The sequence below is a fragment of the Oryzias latipes genome, chromosome 3, assembly GCF_053564925.1.
Source record: "Oryzias latipes strain Hd-rR chromosome 3, Olatipes_Hd-rR_3.1".
Taxonomy (NCBI): domain Eukaryota; kingdom Metazoa; phylum Chordata; class Actinopteri; order Beloniformes; family Adrianichthyidae; genus Oryzias; species Oryzias latipes.
The window spans coordinates 32,708,722-32,726,206 of record NC_136239.1 but is presented as its reverse complement, the minus strand read 5'-3'; the positions used below and the strand labels follow the sequence as shown (position 1 = coordinate 32,726,206).

At 38.2% G+C, this 17,485-nt stretch overlaps 1 protein-coding gene across 1 annotated transcript; it reads left to right on the top strand.

Moving 5' to 3' along the window:
* The first annotated feature begins 536 nt into the window (after window positions 1-536).
* Window positions 537-10,754, top strand: lpcat2 (lysophosphatidylcholine acyltransferase 2). The gene is made up of 14 exons (XM_023953637.2): window positions 537-840; window positions 1,127-1,269; window positions 2,761-2,978; window positions 3,497-3,609; window positions 3,864-3,924; window positions 5,902-5,960; window positions 6,115-6,149; window positions 6,444-6,498; window positions 7,012-7,094; window positions 7,347-7,472; window positions 7,550-7,703; window positions 7,838-7,936; window positions 9,116-9,257; window positions 9,398-10,754. Exons 1-14 carry the CDS (start codon window positions 730-732, stop codon window positions 9,577-9,579), a joined length of 1,581 nt encoding a protein of 526 aa, XP_023809405.1. The 5' UTR covers window positions 537-729; the 3' UTR covers window positions 9,580-10,754.
* Window positions 10,755-17,485: the final 6,731 nt, after the last annotated feature.

Here is a 17,485-nt window from a genome sequence, read left to right as displayed (position 1 = left end):
TTAAAAACAAATACAATGTAAACTTTGTGTCGCAAGCACTCTGGAAAAAAAAAAAAAAAAAAAGAATAGGCCAAACAAACAAGTCTAATTTGCCTCCCAAATGGGGTTACAGAGTATTTCCTATCCGTGGATGTCCAAATCAAAATTTGTTGTAAAATTGCTCCACCTGTTGGACATTAATAGGAACTTGCAAAAACACCTGACATCTTTTGTGACGTCACATTTCCTTGTAATGTTAAAGTATATCTGACAGAAAACCAGCACCTTACACGTGTGGCTCAGTTGTGACCAAAAAAACAAAAACAAAAAAGGTTTGTCATGTTTTTATTCTTTTTTTTTTACATTTATTATTATTTTAATTAATTGTACATAAAAATGTCAGTTGAATTTTATTCTGTTGAGTTTATTTTTCTTTTTAAGTGCAGTCATGTTTTTAAATGTTTTGTAGGATTTTTTTTTTTTTCGGGGGGGGGGGGGGGGGGGGGGGCAAAAAACATATTTACAGACAATATAATGGACTGGACTTCTAAGCCTCTGTGGGGGCGGAGCTTTTAGCGTGTGCGGGTCGCTCTCGCCGTTCGTTGTGTTGCGTGCTTCGCTTCTACTGCGGGTTCACGGAGCGAACAAGCCGTCTGTCTGAGGAAGTGAGATGACAACATCATATGACCACGTCTCCGAAAGCGTTCGAGTCTTCCTGGTGAGTGAGGAGCGATCAGTCAGCCAGCAGCGATGCCGCCGCAGCGAGTCTCCGCTTTGCCGAGGCAGCAATCCCTGCTCCAGCCTGCAGTCATCAACCCGTTTGTCCAAGACACCAGACTGTCCAGAGCTGCTGTCCTAAAAGTGAGTACTGCGCTGTTTGAGCTGGGTGGGTAGAGGCAGACTGCGGGCCTTGTAGGTTACATGTGTGAGATCACAGTCGCTGTTAAATAGCAGCCGGGCCTATATAATCTGCAGCAATCGGCTTGCAGCTCAAACACAATGACACCTCTGTGAGCATTCTAGATCCTGTTTATTTCTAAGAGGGGCTGTTGATTATGATGGGATCATGTGCTTATAACTCTGGTGTATGTATGCCCCCCCCCCCCCCCCCCACACACACACACACACGCACTCTCCTCCCACGCAGTGTGTCTTTTTAGGAACCTTCCTGGTCCCTCTTCGAGCCATCCTCATCTCCCTTGTCCTGATGGTGACCTGGCCAATTTCCTTTATGATAACCTTCAGGCATCCTCTGAAAGGAGCTGTGGAGCCAATGACAGGCTGGAGACGGTAACTATGGAGACAAGCCACATCCCACACACATATACAAACCTTTTGATGAGAGGATCCCACAACTCATTAGGGGTACTGGACAAAACACTAAAAGACCCAATCTTGTCCTTTTTTTTGGTGTTCTTAACATTTTCTCGTTTTTTTCTCACGATGGAGGACATGTAGAGAAAATTAAGCTTAAAATTGCATTTCTGATTATTTCTTCATTCAATTTATTGTGTATTGGGGCAGATGGGAAAAAATGTTGTTAAGCTTGAATAAGCTTGTAGGTGTGACGTCAAAGCTACTACGGCAAGCCACAAGGTCCCTGCTCCATTCTTTGTTTTCCTCGTCTGAGCTGGCATCTGGCTCAAAACTATATGGCTGGAAAGCTACAATACTGCTCGCTGTTTTTGTTGTACCTGTAATAGTTAATTTTAGTTGTGAAATGCAAGAGTACCTTTCAAAATTCTACTTATGAAAACACGTAATCTTACCAAGAAAAAAAAAGTCTAGTTTTCCTTAAAACAAGATATTAGTTGGCTGACACTCCAACTGGACATTAGCATAAACCGTCAATGCAAACAAAAAAACCAACACTGCAAGCAAATGAACAAATGCTCACTAACTTGTTTTACAAACCTTTTTGTATTAGAGCATCAAGTTCATTTGCATGAACAGAGTAGCTGCAGAACACGGTTGTGTCATCTCTAACACTTTTTTGACAGAGGAACAACAGAAAATGAGAGGAAGCAAAAAAAAGACTGCAAAACCAACTGGCTTTGCAAATTGATGCAAAAAATATCTACAAAATCTGTGACTTCAAAGATTTCCGTAGTCGTTGTTCAAAAGATCACATCTACCCCATCAGCCACCGACTAAAAGGGAATGAGTCAGCAGGAAATGAGGCGGAAGTGAAAACACGAGTCATCATTCTAGACACGTTAAAACATACAACCCCGTTTTTTTTTTTATAACCTCAAATGTAGTGTAATATCTGTTATGTTCTTTGTACTTGCATGTTTTAGGGTTAAAAATACAGAAAAATACTTATGTTGTTAATGAAAATGGTAAAAACGGACGGTTTCAGTATTCAAACTTGTCAGCCTTCACCCGAAACAGAACAAAGCTTCTCTCAGCTCTCAGGCTCAGGAACATGCTACAGTTTCACAAATGACATGCAAATACCCCGCTACAGATATAAAGGGTATATATAAAGTGGCTTCTGTTCGTAATATACTTTATTTTTCAAATTAGGGGGTACCAGTGTTTTAATGATCACTTTAAATCATTTTCTTTACATGTTTAATTCTTGTTTTGTCTGGTTTTTCCCTGATATATAATAGCATTTTTTTATTCATCTGACAATTGATGCAACCCTTTTTTATTTCTAAACTACTAACATTTATTTAATTAAAAACACTCCTCAATTTTAATAAAAATTCAAAGAGACATTCAAAAGAAACTGCAACTTTACTAAGTTCTTTTTTTTTCCCTTTTTGACTCCAGACTAATGTGTCGAAGGGTCATGCCTGCTTTGGGGAGGGCCTATTACTTCTGCATGGGCTTCAGAGTGATAATCAAGGGCAAACAGGTCAGCAGCAGTGAGGCCCCTATCCTGGCCGTGGCCCCCCACTCAACCTTTTTTGATGGGATTGTGTGCGTAGTCGCCGGCCTGCCCTCCACCGTCTCGCGTGTCGAGAACCTTGCTACACCCATCTTTGGCAGTAAGATCCTTTTTATTTGTGTCGCTGGGGTTTGAGGCAGGAAATCTTTTTCTTTTTTTTGGGTGGGAGGGTTAAAATCTGAGGAAACTTTACTTGCTGTAAAAACTTCCTCTCTGTGTTGCTGTTAAATCAAACTGAACTACATAGAACTAAAGTTTTTGCCCCTTTGAGGTTTCATTAATTAAAGATAAACCTGATTTTCATGTGGATTCACAAACATTTGACTAAACATTTTGAAGATAACCGTTGTACAAATAACTACTTAAAATGATCTGTTTAGCTCTGCATTTACACAGACCCCGATTATCAATATTCTTTATATCTGTTTAAATGACACATTTTGTCTTGGACATTCTCTTTGTATCATATCTAAACACACTTTTCACATTTGTTTAGGTTGAAATAAATTCACTGTTTAAGGCAATCCACATGTAGAGGTCATGTATGAGAAAAATGACCAAAAAAGTAGGATTTTTTTTCTTTTGCTCTGTGTTGCTGATCACTTGCTTCCCCTGCAGGGTTTCTGCGTTGTATGCAGCCAGTGTTAGTGTCCAGGAAGGATCCAAACTCCAGAAAGAACACAATTCACGAGATTGAAACCAGAGCCAAGTCAGAAGGCCGCTGGCCACAGGTTTGTCACAAAACTCGCCGCTCAAACTGAGAAGCCCCTAAGTTCCGCAACACAGGATGTTGGTTTGGCCACAGTTTCTTCTGTCAGTAGTGAAAACTCTCACCACCCTTTTTTTTTTTAAAGTGTCACAGAAAGAGATAAATATTATACTGTTCACTTGACATTTTTCCACAACACACCATAGTCTATATTATTTATTTTAAAATATTAAAAACCACATGATTAAAAAATAAGCAAACATATTTTTCCTCCAGGTTTTGATATTTCCAGAGGGAACTTGCACAAACCGGGCATGTCTCATCACTTTTAAGCAAGGTAAGTCAAACATTATGTTTGCAAATCATTCAGGGCTAAGCACTTAATTCAAGATAAACAGCAATGGAAAAAGCAAATGTTCCCTGTTTCTTTGCTCTAACAGCAAAATGAAAATGAAGAGTAGTGATAAAAACAGTTCAATGAGTAAAATTAGTACCGTGTTTTCACGGCCATAGGGCGCACCGGGTTGTACGGCGGGCTCAGTTAATGATCATTTTTCCGTATTTGACCCATATAAAAGGTGCACCGGGTGTTAAGGCGCGGGCACGTTAACACAACATACCGGTAAAATATGCATGCTGGGGTTGAACCCTTCCTGTGATGACGTTTCTGACTGCGGGGGAGATCTTCTCCAGGGCCGACAGCGGATCTTCCCTCGGGGTTCACTTCCCCATTCGGACCCTCAGAGCCTCCAGAGAGGGTTAATAATAGAACCAGTCTCTGTTTTTTGGAGGAAAACCTTTTTTTTTATTTACTGTTCTCCGTAACTTAGTAACACAAACTGAATGCGTGCTCACACACTCACTTAGCTGAGTGCCTGCCTCCTCCTTTTGCAAACAGGGGAGCGCGGCATGCAGGAACTCAGCACACACACATACACACTCATTGTGGAAAAAAGCTGCGGGAGAAAAACTGAGTTGGTTCTCATGCCGTCTTCTACCACTCCTCTGCCGATGTCCCACAACCACACATTAGGCGCAGTTTGTAGAAAATTTAAGACTTTTAAGTGCGTCTTATTGTCGTAAAAAATACGGGTACACCTGCTTTGAATCAGCAGAGCACCAGCTATACCCTCAAAAATTCAGCAGCACCTGCACCCCTGTAAAATACCAAGCTGATACCTCTGGGTTGATTCTCTGAAGCTGTTTTATTTCATGTTTCGTATTCATTTTTCATTTAACCTTTATTTATCCAGGCAAGACCGATTAAGAAAAAAAAAGTATTTTTTAACTGTGGCCTTGCAAAAGCAAGACCTTTTCAGAAAGAGAAATAAAAATGAGTTAATGGAGACACAGGAACAATCAGGATAAAACAGCAATAACACAGAAGCTTCTACTTAACATTGTAAATTTGTCACGGTTTTAGTTTCTGTGCTTTTGTGTTCTAGTTGTCTTTTGTTTCTGTCTTGTTGAGTTTCCTGTTTTATTTTGAAAGTCTTCCTGTTATGTTTTTGTTTCGAGTTCTACTTTTGGTCTCCATCTGCCCTCATTGTTTGCACCTGTGTTTCGTCTGTTCTGAATGTATTTAAGTCCTGTCCTTCCCTTCCTCCTGTGTTGCTCCATAGTCTTAGGTCTCCCCGTTTCTGTGTATTTTGAGTTTCGTGTTTGCCTGCCTGCTGCACTGGTATTTTGTTTGGTTTAGTTTAGTTATTAAAGATTCTGTTTCCTGGAACCTCCTGCCTCCTCCTCACTGTGCCTGGTTGCTGTCCTCATTCCCACTTGTAACACAATTTGTCAAATTCATTTTTTTAATCAATATTCGGGATAGTAAACGAATAGCTTGGTCCCTCTACACGCGCGCACACACACACACACACAGTGTTGGAGAATGTAGTCTTCAATAAATCTGCAATACTGCATGTCCTTTTAAAAGTAAAACAAAGTAAAAAACAAAATGCTGGAAATCTTAAAGAAAAACAGTCCTGTTCTGGGGAGAAGATTCCTTTTTTGGCCAATCTGCAAGCGACCACAATATCCACTGTTTACAGCCTAATAGCATGTTTATTTTTAATATCATAAATACTTAAATAAAAGTTGGGAAAAGTCTAAAATGGGCTTGAATTTTTTTGAAATGCCCTTAAATCTCAAGATTCAAGTCAAGATTCATATATTGTTAGTGGGTTTGAAAACTTTTACATCCCTTTCAAAAAACTATTTTGAAAAAGCTTTATTTACATCTAGTTTTTGTTTAATTTTGGTCTATTACATTTTCTAATTTTCATGCATCTTCTTTGTATGAATTTAATTTGACATGTAGGGGCTTTTATCCCAGGCGTCCCTGTGCAGCCTGTGCTCATTCGCTACCCCAATAAAATGGTAAGAATTTCTGACTAAAATGCAACATCACCTGAATGTACTTTCAATTACACACAAAGCTTTGAAACAGACGCCACTGTGTACCTGCATAATTCTCACTGAAATACAAGTTATTATTAATGTCTTCAAGCTTTGCAATCTGTCTCTCTTGTAGGACACTGTGACATGGACTTGGCAAGGTTACAGCTCGTAAGTCTCAAATTAAGTATCTTTTCTTTTTAAATAAAGGTTTGTGTGAATTATTATACTTGCAAAAGGCAGCTGTAGGCCCTATAATATTAGTTAAAAAAAATCATCATTTAATAAAGAAAATTATCTCGTGTCTATGTAACTGAAAAAAACGTGTTTCGATTATTTTTCCACAAGGATTCGAAGAATCATTACTCGGAGTAGTGTAACTACGGTATTCAAAACAAATGTTATTAGCATTGTTTTTTGTATATTGAAAACTTACAATTCTGCTGTTTTTTTTTTAATCTGCAGGATGACTTTGCTGCTTCTTACTCTGTGCCAACTCTACACAACTGTAGAGATAGAGGTAAAACTATCTGCATAGATATATAGGGGGAAGATAATCTAGATTCTGCTCTACAAAAAAATAAGCCTGAAATGGGACGTACACAATAACCAGTATTTACTCCTCCAAACTTTTGAAAACAGCAATAAGTGAAGACAAAGAAGAGTTAAAGCTCTGCTGTGTCTGTCGGTAGATCCACTCCAAGTTGTAATAAATAGATGATGAATATAAGTTAAAAGGATACTTGAAACCAAAAAACCAATACAATTCTTTTTGGTAGAAATCTGACTTTTTACCACGGTAATTAATGGAAAAATTTTCCGGTTTGTATCCATCTTCTAGTGGTCATTTTAGGAACTGCAGCATGTAGCTTTTAGTTTGTTTCGAAAATAGAAAAAAACCTGATTAAAACACACTATAGTCAGAAAATTGATCTTAATTTGTAGTAATTAAATATAACAAAACTGTCTTTGTCTGTACAGAAGCATTGAAACTGATTTGCTGCCGTCTTCACCGTTTGTTTCTGTTTTTCAGTTCCTGCCGCCGCACGTCCCCACAGAAGAGGAGAAGAAAAGCCCGGCTCTGTATGCCAACAGAGTGAGGGAAACCATGGCTCAGTGAGTGTTCTTCACTATGATCCGTGGCAGGCACTTTGCATCGTTGAAAGCTTCTATAGAAAACATTTCACATGCGGCCTTCAAGGAAGCAACTAAAATAAGAGTCTGAGCAGAAAGGGAAGCATAACTATCTGCAAGGAACAGATGAAGTAATGGAGAGCTTTCATGTTTCTCCTGAGCTGATGAGAGATACTTCAATGCCAACTTTCTGAAGTGTTCCAGCTGACCTCAAAGCAACTGTTGTGCTCTCAGGGCTTTGAGAGTTCCAGTGACCGACCACACGTATGAAGACTGTCGCCTGATGATCTCGGCTGGTGAACTCACACTCCCAATGGAGGCCGGCCTAGTGGAGTTCACCAAAATCAGTCGCAAACTCAAGTAAGAAGGTCTACTTTAACCACTTACAGGCATAAGAATTACATTCGATTAAAAGTCCTTTTATCCCGTTCAACCAGTCTAAAGTGGGACAATGTGAAGAAGGAGCTGGAGAACTTTGCATCTATGGCCAGGTCTTGTAAGGGAGGACGTATAACTCTTGATGAGTTTGCCAGATTCCTAAAGCTTCCTGTTACCCAAGCCTTGGAGGAGCTGTTTGCACTATTTGACAGGGTGAGAACAAATATTTTTTTTACATTTGGTGACAAGATTAGTAGAAAAATAACTATTTCACAATGTAGCTCAAAGATCAGCTGCATTTCAGACAAATGTTTGGAAATAACGTATTGTCCCTTTGACTCATCCAGGATGGAGATGGAACCATTGATTTCAGGGAATACGTCATCGGTGTGACCATTTTGTGTCGACCAGCTAACACTGAAGATCTTCTAAGAATGGCTTTTAAGGTAAAATAAACCGATATTATTAACCTTAAACCTACATTAGAAATTAGGCCTGCACAATATACCGCAAATTTATCGTTATCGCAATATCCAGCTCTGCAATATGCATATCGCAAAAGACGGCGAATATCGCAATAAATCGCAAACCAGAAATGTGTTAAAACAATCTTCTAGCAGCTTGAAGCATTTAACGAATCAAATAAATCCCTTTATGCTTTGACCAATCAGATGGACGCCTTCCCATTGTTGACCAATCAGATGGAGGCCTATTATGTTAACCCTGGTCCTGAAGAGCCTCAACCCTGCCTGTTTTCCAGCTCTCCTTAACCAGCTTGCTGTTGATTGGCTGACTCAAGTGATTTCACATCCTGATTGACTGAACACACCTGATTTTGGTTATCATTATCGAGCAGTATAGGGAGAATTGGAAAACAGACAGGGTTGAGGCTCTTGAGGACCAGGGTTAGCCACCCTGACGTTTGTCCCCCATGTCGATGAGGGTCATTTGGAGTATAATTTTTAAACTGTTGCAATGAAATGGGAATGATGTTTTTGTTTATTTTTCTATTTGTTTATGTACCGCAAATTTATCGTTATCGCAATATTGATCACTAATATCGCATATCGCAAGCTTTCCTCATATCGTGCAGCCCTATTAGAAATATTTTTTTTCTTGTTATTTCAAAGTGTATTACAGAGTGGATGAAGTTCTTTCTCTCTGGATCCATCATACTCAACACTATTGTGCTTCCAATTTGTGCCAGATTTCAGTCGTTCAACACTAAGAAAATGATGGAAAAAAGTGGACATTAACATATATAATATGAAGATTTAATATATAAAAAAATGTGAAGATTTTACTAAATGTAAAAGAGATTCACGTCCCAGCTTTATACTTATTGCAGGAGGGAGATAAGCAGCGTTCAAAGGCATGGTTCATGTCACGTTAACAGAGTGTGTCTGCTGGCTGGACATCGGGTCAGATGTTGGATTCAGACAAACAACTTATGCTGGCGGAGTGGAACTAAAGGGTTATTTTTGTTCAACTAATTTATCAGATGTTGATCTATGATGTTGGATCATATCTCGCACCCCCGCTCCATCCTTTACAATTGAATTTTTCCCCTCAGCCTGCCAACGTTTCAAAGAAACCTAAAAATGGCGTTGTCCCTTCTTTTGTAGCTGTTTGACACCGACGAGGATGAGAAAATCACGCTTGTTGAGTTCACTTCTCTGCTGCGCTCGGCTCTGGGTGTGTCAGATCTCAACGTGAACATGCTCTTTGAGGAAATTGATGCAGATGGCTCTGGTTTCATCACCTTCAGTAAGTTGGTTCTACATTTATGGCTCGTTAACATCACACTGCATTCTGCAACCTTTTAAGTTAAGTGCAGCATATTGGGATCAGATGAGGACACCACTTCTGTTTTTTTTCCCCCTGCTTCTTCACCCGTGCTTTCTTAGATGAGTTTCAAGCCTTTGCCAGGACTCATCCAGAGTATGCCAAGCTTTTCACCACCTACCTTGAGATTCAGAGGTACCAAGCGATCCAGGAGGCAGGTCCAGGGGATTTTGAGTGGACTGGTGAGACAACTTCAGAAGAAACAAGTGAAGAGAGCAGCACCTCAGACAAGAAGGAGGACTGAAACTGAAGACAATCATGGCATTTTCTTAGGAAAACATGGAAAAAAAACATTTTTTTTAACTTCTGATTTATGTTTAAGTGCCTTAGAAAGTATGATAAATAAGAGCTTACCCCTTGCATAGTTTTTTTCCCCAACCCAAGTCCTCAGGACACACTGTCCTGCATGTTTTCTATCCTATCCCGCTTAAAGACCCACTCCAGTCACATTTTTAGTGATTTTTAAAGCGTTCCTAGTGGTCTTTTAAGTATGATTATGCAGTTTTTTAGGACAGTTTCTGTAGAGCAGGAGTAGGTCATTAGAAATTCACCTCTGGGGTGTGAGCAGTACCATTGGCGCAGACTTATTTTCTTTAAACATGTCCTCCATCATCAGAAAAATGCCACAAGAACACATTAAACACACACTTTTCAAAGGAGTGGGTCTTTCCCTCTGCAAAGGTTGATGATGAGCAGAGTCAAGGGAAACGCTGAACTTAAATAATTTTAGAATGTAATCTTCATAGAAAAAAGTAATCATTTTTAATGAGAGTTTAAATAGTACAAATATTAGCTTCAGACTCTTGACTTGAGTTTAACAATGCTGTTTTTGTGACTTTGTGGACTCATCTACTTGACTGAAATGACCACATCCTTGTTTACTTTTATATATCCATTTTTTTTAAGAAATTGCCAAACCAACACATTTTTACATAAAAACAATCTCTGTGCTTCTGTTTTGCAATTAGTGTTCAGCAAGATGTCTCCAGAGCAGCGACCCACAGACACACTGTGTTGGAGAAATGTTTAAAACAAGCATAGATGCTGCGCATTACACTTTTTTTTTGCGCTTAGGGACACAGGCCTTGTAAAAACGGCTGTATAATTAGCCACAAGTTTGCTTTGCATGTGTATCCATTTGCATTTCTACAAAAGGTTGTTGTTGCTGAGACAGCATCGCTGCTTCTTTGCAGCTTTAGGTTTACTAAAGCAAATCAACCATTGAAAATAGGGCAATTTGTGAGCAAAAAGGCAACAGTGCTTCTCTACAGGAGCATGTCCCGGTGAGATATACTTTGAGATTAACAAGCGGCATTGTTATTTATTTAGCAGGGTGTATGGCAATTAGCTGGCCTTTTTTTCTTTTCTTGTTAATACTGCAATGTCTGCTTTTTAAAATAAATCAAGAATGCAACACTCTGTACTGCTTTGTGTGTTTTTCTTTTCACTTGGGAAACTTGTAATGACTTTTTATACCTTTTTTTATTATTGAGAAACAAGTGAAAGGAGTGTTCTGGAACTGGAGCTGGAGATAATTTCCAAAATGGCCACAAGGTGCCAGCAGTTACATGGCAATGTGGTGGTGCATGTGTTAGACTGCTCTTTGTGTCATGACTTTTTTTGCCACCTTTATGTAGTTATTTTAAAATTTCATTTAAAGTCCTTTTTGTTCAAATTTAAGGTAATAATCTGAATTTAAATAAGTTACCCCTGCATGCACGCTTTGCAACAACTCAGTCAACTAAAGCGGAGTGATTAATGTATGCATTTTTGTAGAAACATCAAAGAAACATGTAGTTTTGTTCATATGCAAAAATAAAATAAATGGTTTTCATTGATTCACACAGAGAATATTTATTTTTGTTTACAGAAATGAACACTTTCCTTCATAGGAAGGTTTCTGTCAGTTTAGGAGTGACAAACAGTACATTCTTGCTTCATTGCTGATTCTTGCATATCTGAAGTGGACAAAGGGCTATTTTATGAGCAAACATAAACGGCTTTACACACATCATAGATCACTGATGTCTCCACTGCAACACTTAGAAATTGCAGTCAGTGGTATGTGCTCAAAGGCGGCAGAAATGAAGGATGGGAAAAGGATGTCCTCATTAAAAGCCCCTTGTTAGACTAACTGTGATTACCAGCTGTGATATCCACGTTCAATTTGTTCTAACCTTTTCAGTCTTACAGAGGCTCATTTCATTTTGATCAAAATTGATGAGATGGCATCAAATCAATTAAATCACATCGTTGCCTTGCTTACAACAGTTTGACTCCTCTCGCCGCAGTGCCGCTCTCCTCTTTCTCCTGCTTTCCTCTGGTCGTATATTGCTGTATCCATTTCAGCCCTGCCTGCAGGGTAATCCTGTCGCAGTAGATTGTGGGGGATATGTGTTAGTAATTTGATTTGGTTTCCTCAGGACCTGAGTGAATGAGAAACCCCTGTTTGGGAACACAAGCTGGACACAGACTTCATAGGGATGAGAGGCTCTCTGTGCAGCTGAAGGAAAAGGTCAAACGCAACAGGCCTCATCGTAAACCTGAAGCAGCACAACTGTGTGCTGATTTCTGCCAAAAACTCTGTGTTCTAAGCAAAAATGATAACTTGTCTTAATATACACCACTAAGTAGCTTGCCAACAAGTTTATTTGACACTTTACAAACTCAATATTGGAAAAATAACTTACATACATCCTATATTTTCCCAACTTTTTTTTCCCCAACTGCAAAGTATTTTTTAGAACATTTTTTGTTTATGTTTCCAAGACTAAATATTAAATATTTTGTACTTTGGCATCATTAGTGAGAGGATGTTTAAAGAAAATCACACAAGATGATGAAATAAAGGTTATTTCAGCCTTAAGACACCGTTGAATTATTTTTTTTAGTTGTATCAACAGGATAACTGGGTGTGTCTGGATGCTCTTTTGGCCCTACTTCGCCCTGCCTGATGAACATGGACGTAGGGTGTCAAAAGGTCAACAGAAAATGCACAATCATCAACTCAGAGATTTGAGGAGAGCAGTAATTTGCTGGGCAGAATTTCCGATCAAAAGTAAAAGAAGAGGTATTCATCCTGACACCTCGTAAATTCTTAAGGCTGTAGACTTAAAAGCTCCTCAAAGCCATATAAGAAGTGATAACCAGAGAGGTTTCACACACTGATTTACTGTCACTTTTCATGCATTTCCTTTCTTTTTACTGAGTAAATCTCAGGTTTTGGCAGCATGCGTTTAAAAGGAGTCCAATCCTTTTATACAAAGTCCAGCTGCAGTGTTCAGATAATGAATTTATGGCTCGTGATGTTCATTTCTCAGAGTCTAGCTTGGTGTGAAGTTGTACACATCTGTGTTGTGCTTTCAGTACTCACACAACCATCGTCACAACATACACACACACACACACGTGTTGCACCACCCTTAATTTTCTGCAGGATTGAGCCTGGCAGCCGGTCTCCTTCAGCTCTTCAGGGAGTTCCTCCAAATCTCATTGTTGGGTTTCCTCACCCCACCAACTGACATCTTGTTGATTTTCTCTCTTCCGTCATTCTTTCTGGAAAAAGATTGTTTCTCATTTCCCATGTGACAGTTGATTGGAACAGCGAGGGTCCTGGAGAGGGCAAAGTTTGAGACCAATGAAACATAGGTCATTCAACAGTGGTATCTGCTGCTGCCCACATTTGTTTTCTTGCATAATTGGTTTGGCTGTTTCTCCTGTCTCTGTTTTTTTTTTTTTTAACGGGTAAATGGTAACATGCTTTCTTGTGTAATATTTGGGGGTCATCCTGACGTTGTATTATTACTTAAACAGGCCTTTGTAGACATCCACCAATGCTGAGGAATGACTTATTAACACATTAGTAAAGCTTGTTCATGTTTTATAAATTGTTTGTTAAAGCGTTACCATCATTTTTCATATGAGGTAATTACAATCTTGAAAACTCAAAACAAAGGGCAATTTCATTTAAAAAATGAGAAAGCAAGAAGTGAAAAATTTATCTATTTCTCCTCATGTATAAAAATGGGGTTTTGTTGTGTGCCTAAAGGTTGCAAATTTGGATCACATTCTATAGATTAGACTGTATCTATTGTGGGAAACACATCCTAGCATCTAAACATGGACATTTTCATGTTTTGGACTGAAACTTTCAGTGCATGGACCATGGTCAGCTCTCCCATCCACATATCCATGCTGATGCTGTTTTAGACAGTTTTCAATGTACATACTGTTTAGGTTCCCTGAATCCTCCACTTCCTGATCTCAGCTTCCTGAACAGCATGCATGAAGCGGCCGTCAAACACGTATGAAAGAAGAACTATGATAGAATTTATACTTTTTGTCATGTGCTCTTGCAATATTTCAGGGATTTTCATACTGATCTTTTTTTTGCTTCCTAAATTGTTCATGTTTATGCTTAGCTTTAATACACTCCTTGCTGTTTTGTGAAAAAAGGATCAATCATAAGTAAAGGGATTAGATTAAATTCTCTGATTTGTTTTCCAAAAAGACTTAACATCAAGGCAAGAATTCATGTTGGCTGCCTTTTCATATGGTTTTTCTGTTCCAAATGAGCTCATAATACTTCCCTGAAACTTATACCCACAGTTCCCTCAGGAGCTGTATACAGTAGAGAAAAATGTCTCTGTCACCATCCAACTGACATTCCCTGACATTCTGTTGCTATACATGCTCTCAGCATGTATAGAAACAGATCCACCACTGTTGAGACACTCACATCTTTGCAGATGGAAAAATGACCAGCAAGAGAAGCTTAATGATCCTAAAGTTCTCAGGAGATTAAAATCAGTGTGATTTAATGAGGTGTACCACAAAACAAACTCAACTCAGTGCTAATACTATGACCTGATTACCACACTAAATCCTAGGAATGGCAAAATAATGATTGAATCAATGACTGCTTGAAGCTTTTTTCAGTTAAAGTCATTCCAGTGCTGGTGTGGATGGAAAACTTTGCAACAACTTTATTTTTTTTCTCCCCAAATTTCCTAACAATTTTGATAACTCTCATTCTTGGCAGGTAATAAATGAGTGATTCCAGCAATTCAGTGTTTTGAGCCCCCCCCCAATACATTACATCAAAGACTAGGTGGAAATATGGGGGGAACACTTGATGGTCAATTTAACTGTTGCATTTCAGTGGTGCTAAATTAGGATTAGAATTGTGGTATTTGAAGCAGAAAAATACTTGTTGTTGCATTTACAGCCTTTTACTTGTGTTTTATTATTGCTTTTATGAAGAAAAACCTAAAGAAAAACATGTCTTGTGAAACAAGCATCTACTTTTTTCAGTTTGTTGGCAACTGTGGGGAATCTGGTGAATTATTTCTACACTGACTTCATCAGCAACTTCTGTCCAATAAAGTAAGAACAAGGCAACACTAGGAATGTAGTTTTTGGAATACAGAATGGTGAAATATATGTCATGGGAAAATGTCATTATCAGACCTATTTAAATAGTTACTAAATCGATTATATTTTTTCTGAAGAGACCTAGTTTTACAGCTTTTAGTATCTGCCTCAGTTAGTAAAAGCAGCCAGAATCTTAAAGAAAAACTACCAGGTCTAAATTGGCACTAAAACTAGGCCAGCCGCATCACCCCAGAAGTGAGCCAAGTGTCCTTCCAAATGTTCTTCTTCCTTTAATGAAGTTACAACGAGAACACTCCAGAGCTAAAATCCACTATTGTACAGATTCGTACAAACAGACAAAAAGACCGAAGGTAACCGAATCTGCGCCGTGACCCCAGAAAAGGCTCGGGTTAAATCATAATGTAGCTGCTGAGAGGTTGTGTCATCTTTCATTAAATTCTCACAGTAAAGGTCAGAGAAGGAGATCTCAAATTTTTGGAGCCAAACACAAGGCCTCAAGAACCGCTAACGCTCAGATGGAGGGATCCAAAGAGATCAGTGTAAAAGAAAAGGATGATATCATACTACCCTAAGCAAAGCTTCAATATGCTCAATATTCTGCGCCAAGATACAGTTTGTAGATTCACAGTACATCAGCTGGAATATCAATTAATTTTCCTGTGTAGATCATTTATGTCTTACAATGTGAAGAAGTTCACTTGTTGAAGGAAGTTTAGAAACATAACTCAAATCTTGTCCAAAATATAGCCTAAATATAGACTTGACAACTGCCATTAAAGCACATCAGCCAAAAAAAAACATAGTTTTTCCTCTGCTGCAAAAACACAACATGGAACAATGTAAAAGGATAAGACAAATTCAAGAGAAAAAAACAGTAATAACATATTGTCCTTTCTTGTTATCCAGTCATTTGCTTAGCCCTCACTGCAGTTATTCAATCTCAAAAAAACAAAACACCCAAAAGCAGCCCTATTAGGGCTTTATAAAACAAGCAGTGGAGAGTAAAGAGAACATTCATTGACTTTAATGGGATGAACTGATCAGCCATATCTAATAGAAATCATTGCCCCTGGCAAAAGCTGCTGTGGAATTGAATTAGACATGGAACACAAAGCTTTTACAGCTTCTTAGAAAACTGTAATTCAATCTGTTTAGTGCAGAGAAGAAGCAGATAGGTCCAAACTGAAACTCTAAAAAAAGTTTTGTTTTAAGGTAAATTTGAGGTATCATGCTCTGTCCCTCCAAAATATTAGGCTCTGTCTAAACTCAAATGAATGAGACATTTCCCGGATCTTCACATTTTCTCCAGAGGTCACAAAAAAATACCTTTTTTACTTATTTGATTACATTTTGAAACACAGTGAGAGCAGGTTTATCCTTCAAACCCTTTAACTTGCTTGCAGCTAAAGATGGACGTTTTTGGTCAAGCCTGGATTGGATGTGTGAAGGCCCTGAATCCTGCACACTAAAAATGGTTTTTCCTAAACAAACAAGTTGTGGTCGCAGGAAGTTATGTCTTCAAACATAATATTAACTAATCAATAAGAACGATCACTCTAAACAAAGGATGTGCTTCCCAGCCGTGGTGAAACCAGAGTTGGATCACAGAGTAGTACTGAGCAGCGGGCATTTTGGCGCATTGCAAATGAAGCACTTGATTGACAGATTCTCCCAAGGCCACTTCCAGTGGAAGGGGTATGGATTTCCAATACCCCTTCTGTTTGGCAAAAGTGGTTACCATAGAAACTTTGACTCAGACTGACTTGGACCAATCACTGCTTACAGACATCGTCTGAGTCCACCATGGCGGCGTACGTATCGTAAAAAAAGGGCAACTGGATTGACTTCATTTGTTTGGAGCAAAAAGTTTGTTATGGGGGACATCACACTCACTCGATCCACTTATCTTATATTCATACAATCAATATTATTTATATATATATATATATATATATATATATATATATATATATATATATATATATATATACACACACACACATATTGACCTTTTTTTCCCCTCAGATACTACTTTACATGTCAATTTGATTCACATGTAAAGTAAAAAAAATATATATATATATTCCAACTCTACACGACAACCACACGCTGCAGTGTGGATTCATAAAAAAAGGGTTCCTGTAGGTGGTTTTGTGTTTCCTAGTTGAACGAAACAACCTCTGTTCGTTTTTAAATCAGGTGTTCTGGGAAGTGACCTTCCTACCTGTTTGGGCTTTGGAGGTCTTCTGTATGAATGATTTTTTTTTTTTTTATATTATATATATATATATATATATATATATATATATATATATATATATATATATATATATATATATATATATATCTTATATGTATTATAAGATTGACTATAGTTATATAAAATTTGTGGAGAGCATTTAAAAAACCACGTAGAAAAGTCAAAACAAAGACGTGACTAAACAAATACTTGTTGAACTTTAGCCAATCAATCAATCAATCAATCAATCAATCAATCAATCAATCAATCAATCAATTAATCATTGTATTTGTAGAGCATCTTTTGTCAACATGCTGTAGAACACACGGTGCTTCAAATGAAAGACATATCTAACAAGCTAAAACAAAAAAATGCCTAAAACAATATAGATTTAAACTCACAAAGAATCAAAAGATTAACGTAAAATGGAAGGAAACGCTGCGGCTAATGCTTAAGTAGGCAGTGTGGACATATAAAGATAGAAAAGATAAAAATATAGAAATGATAAATCAAAAAA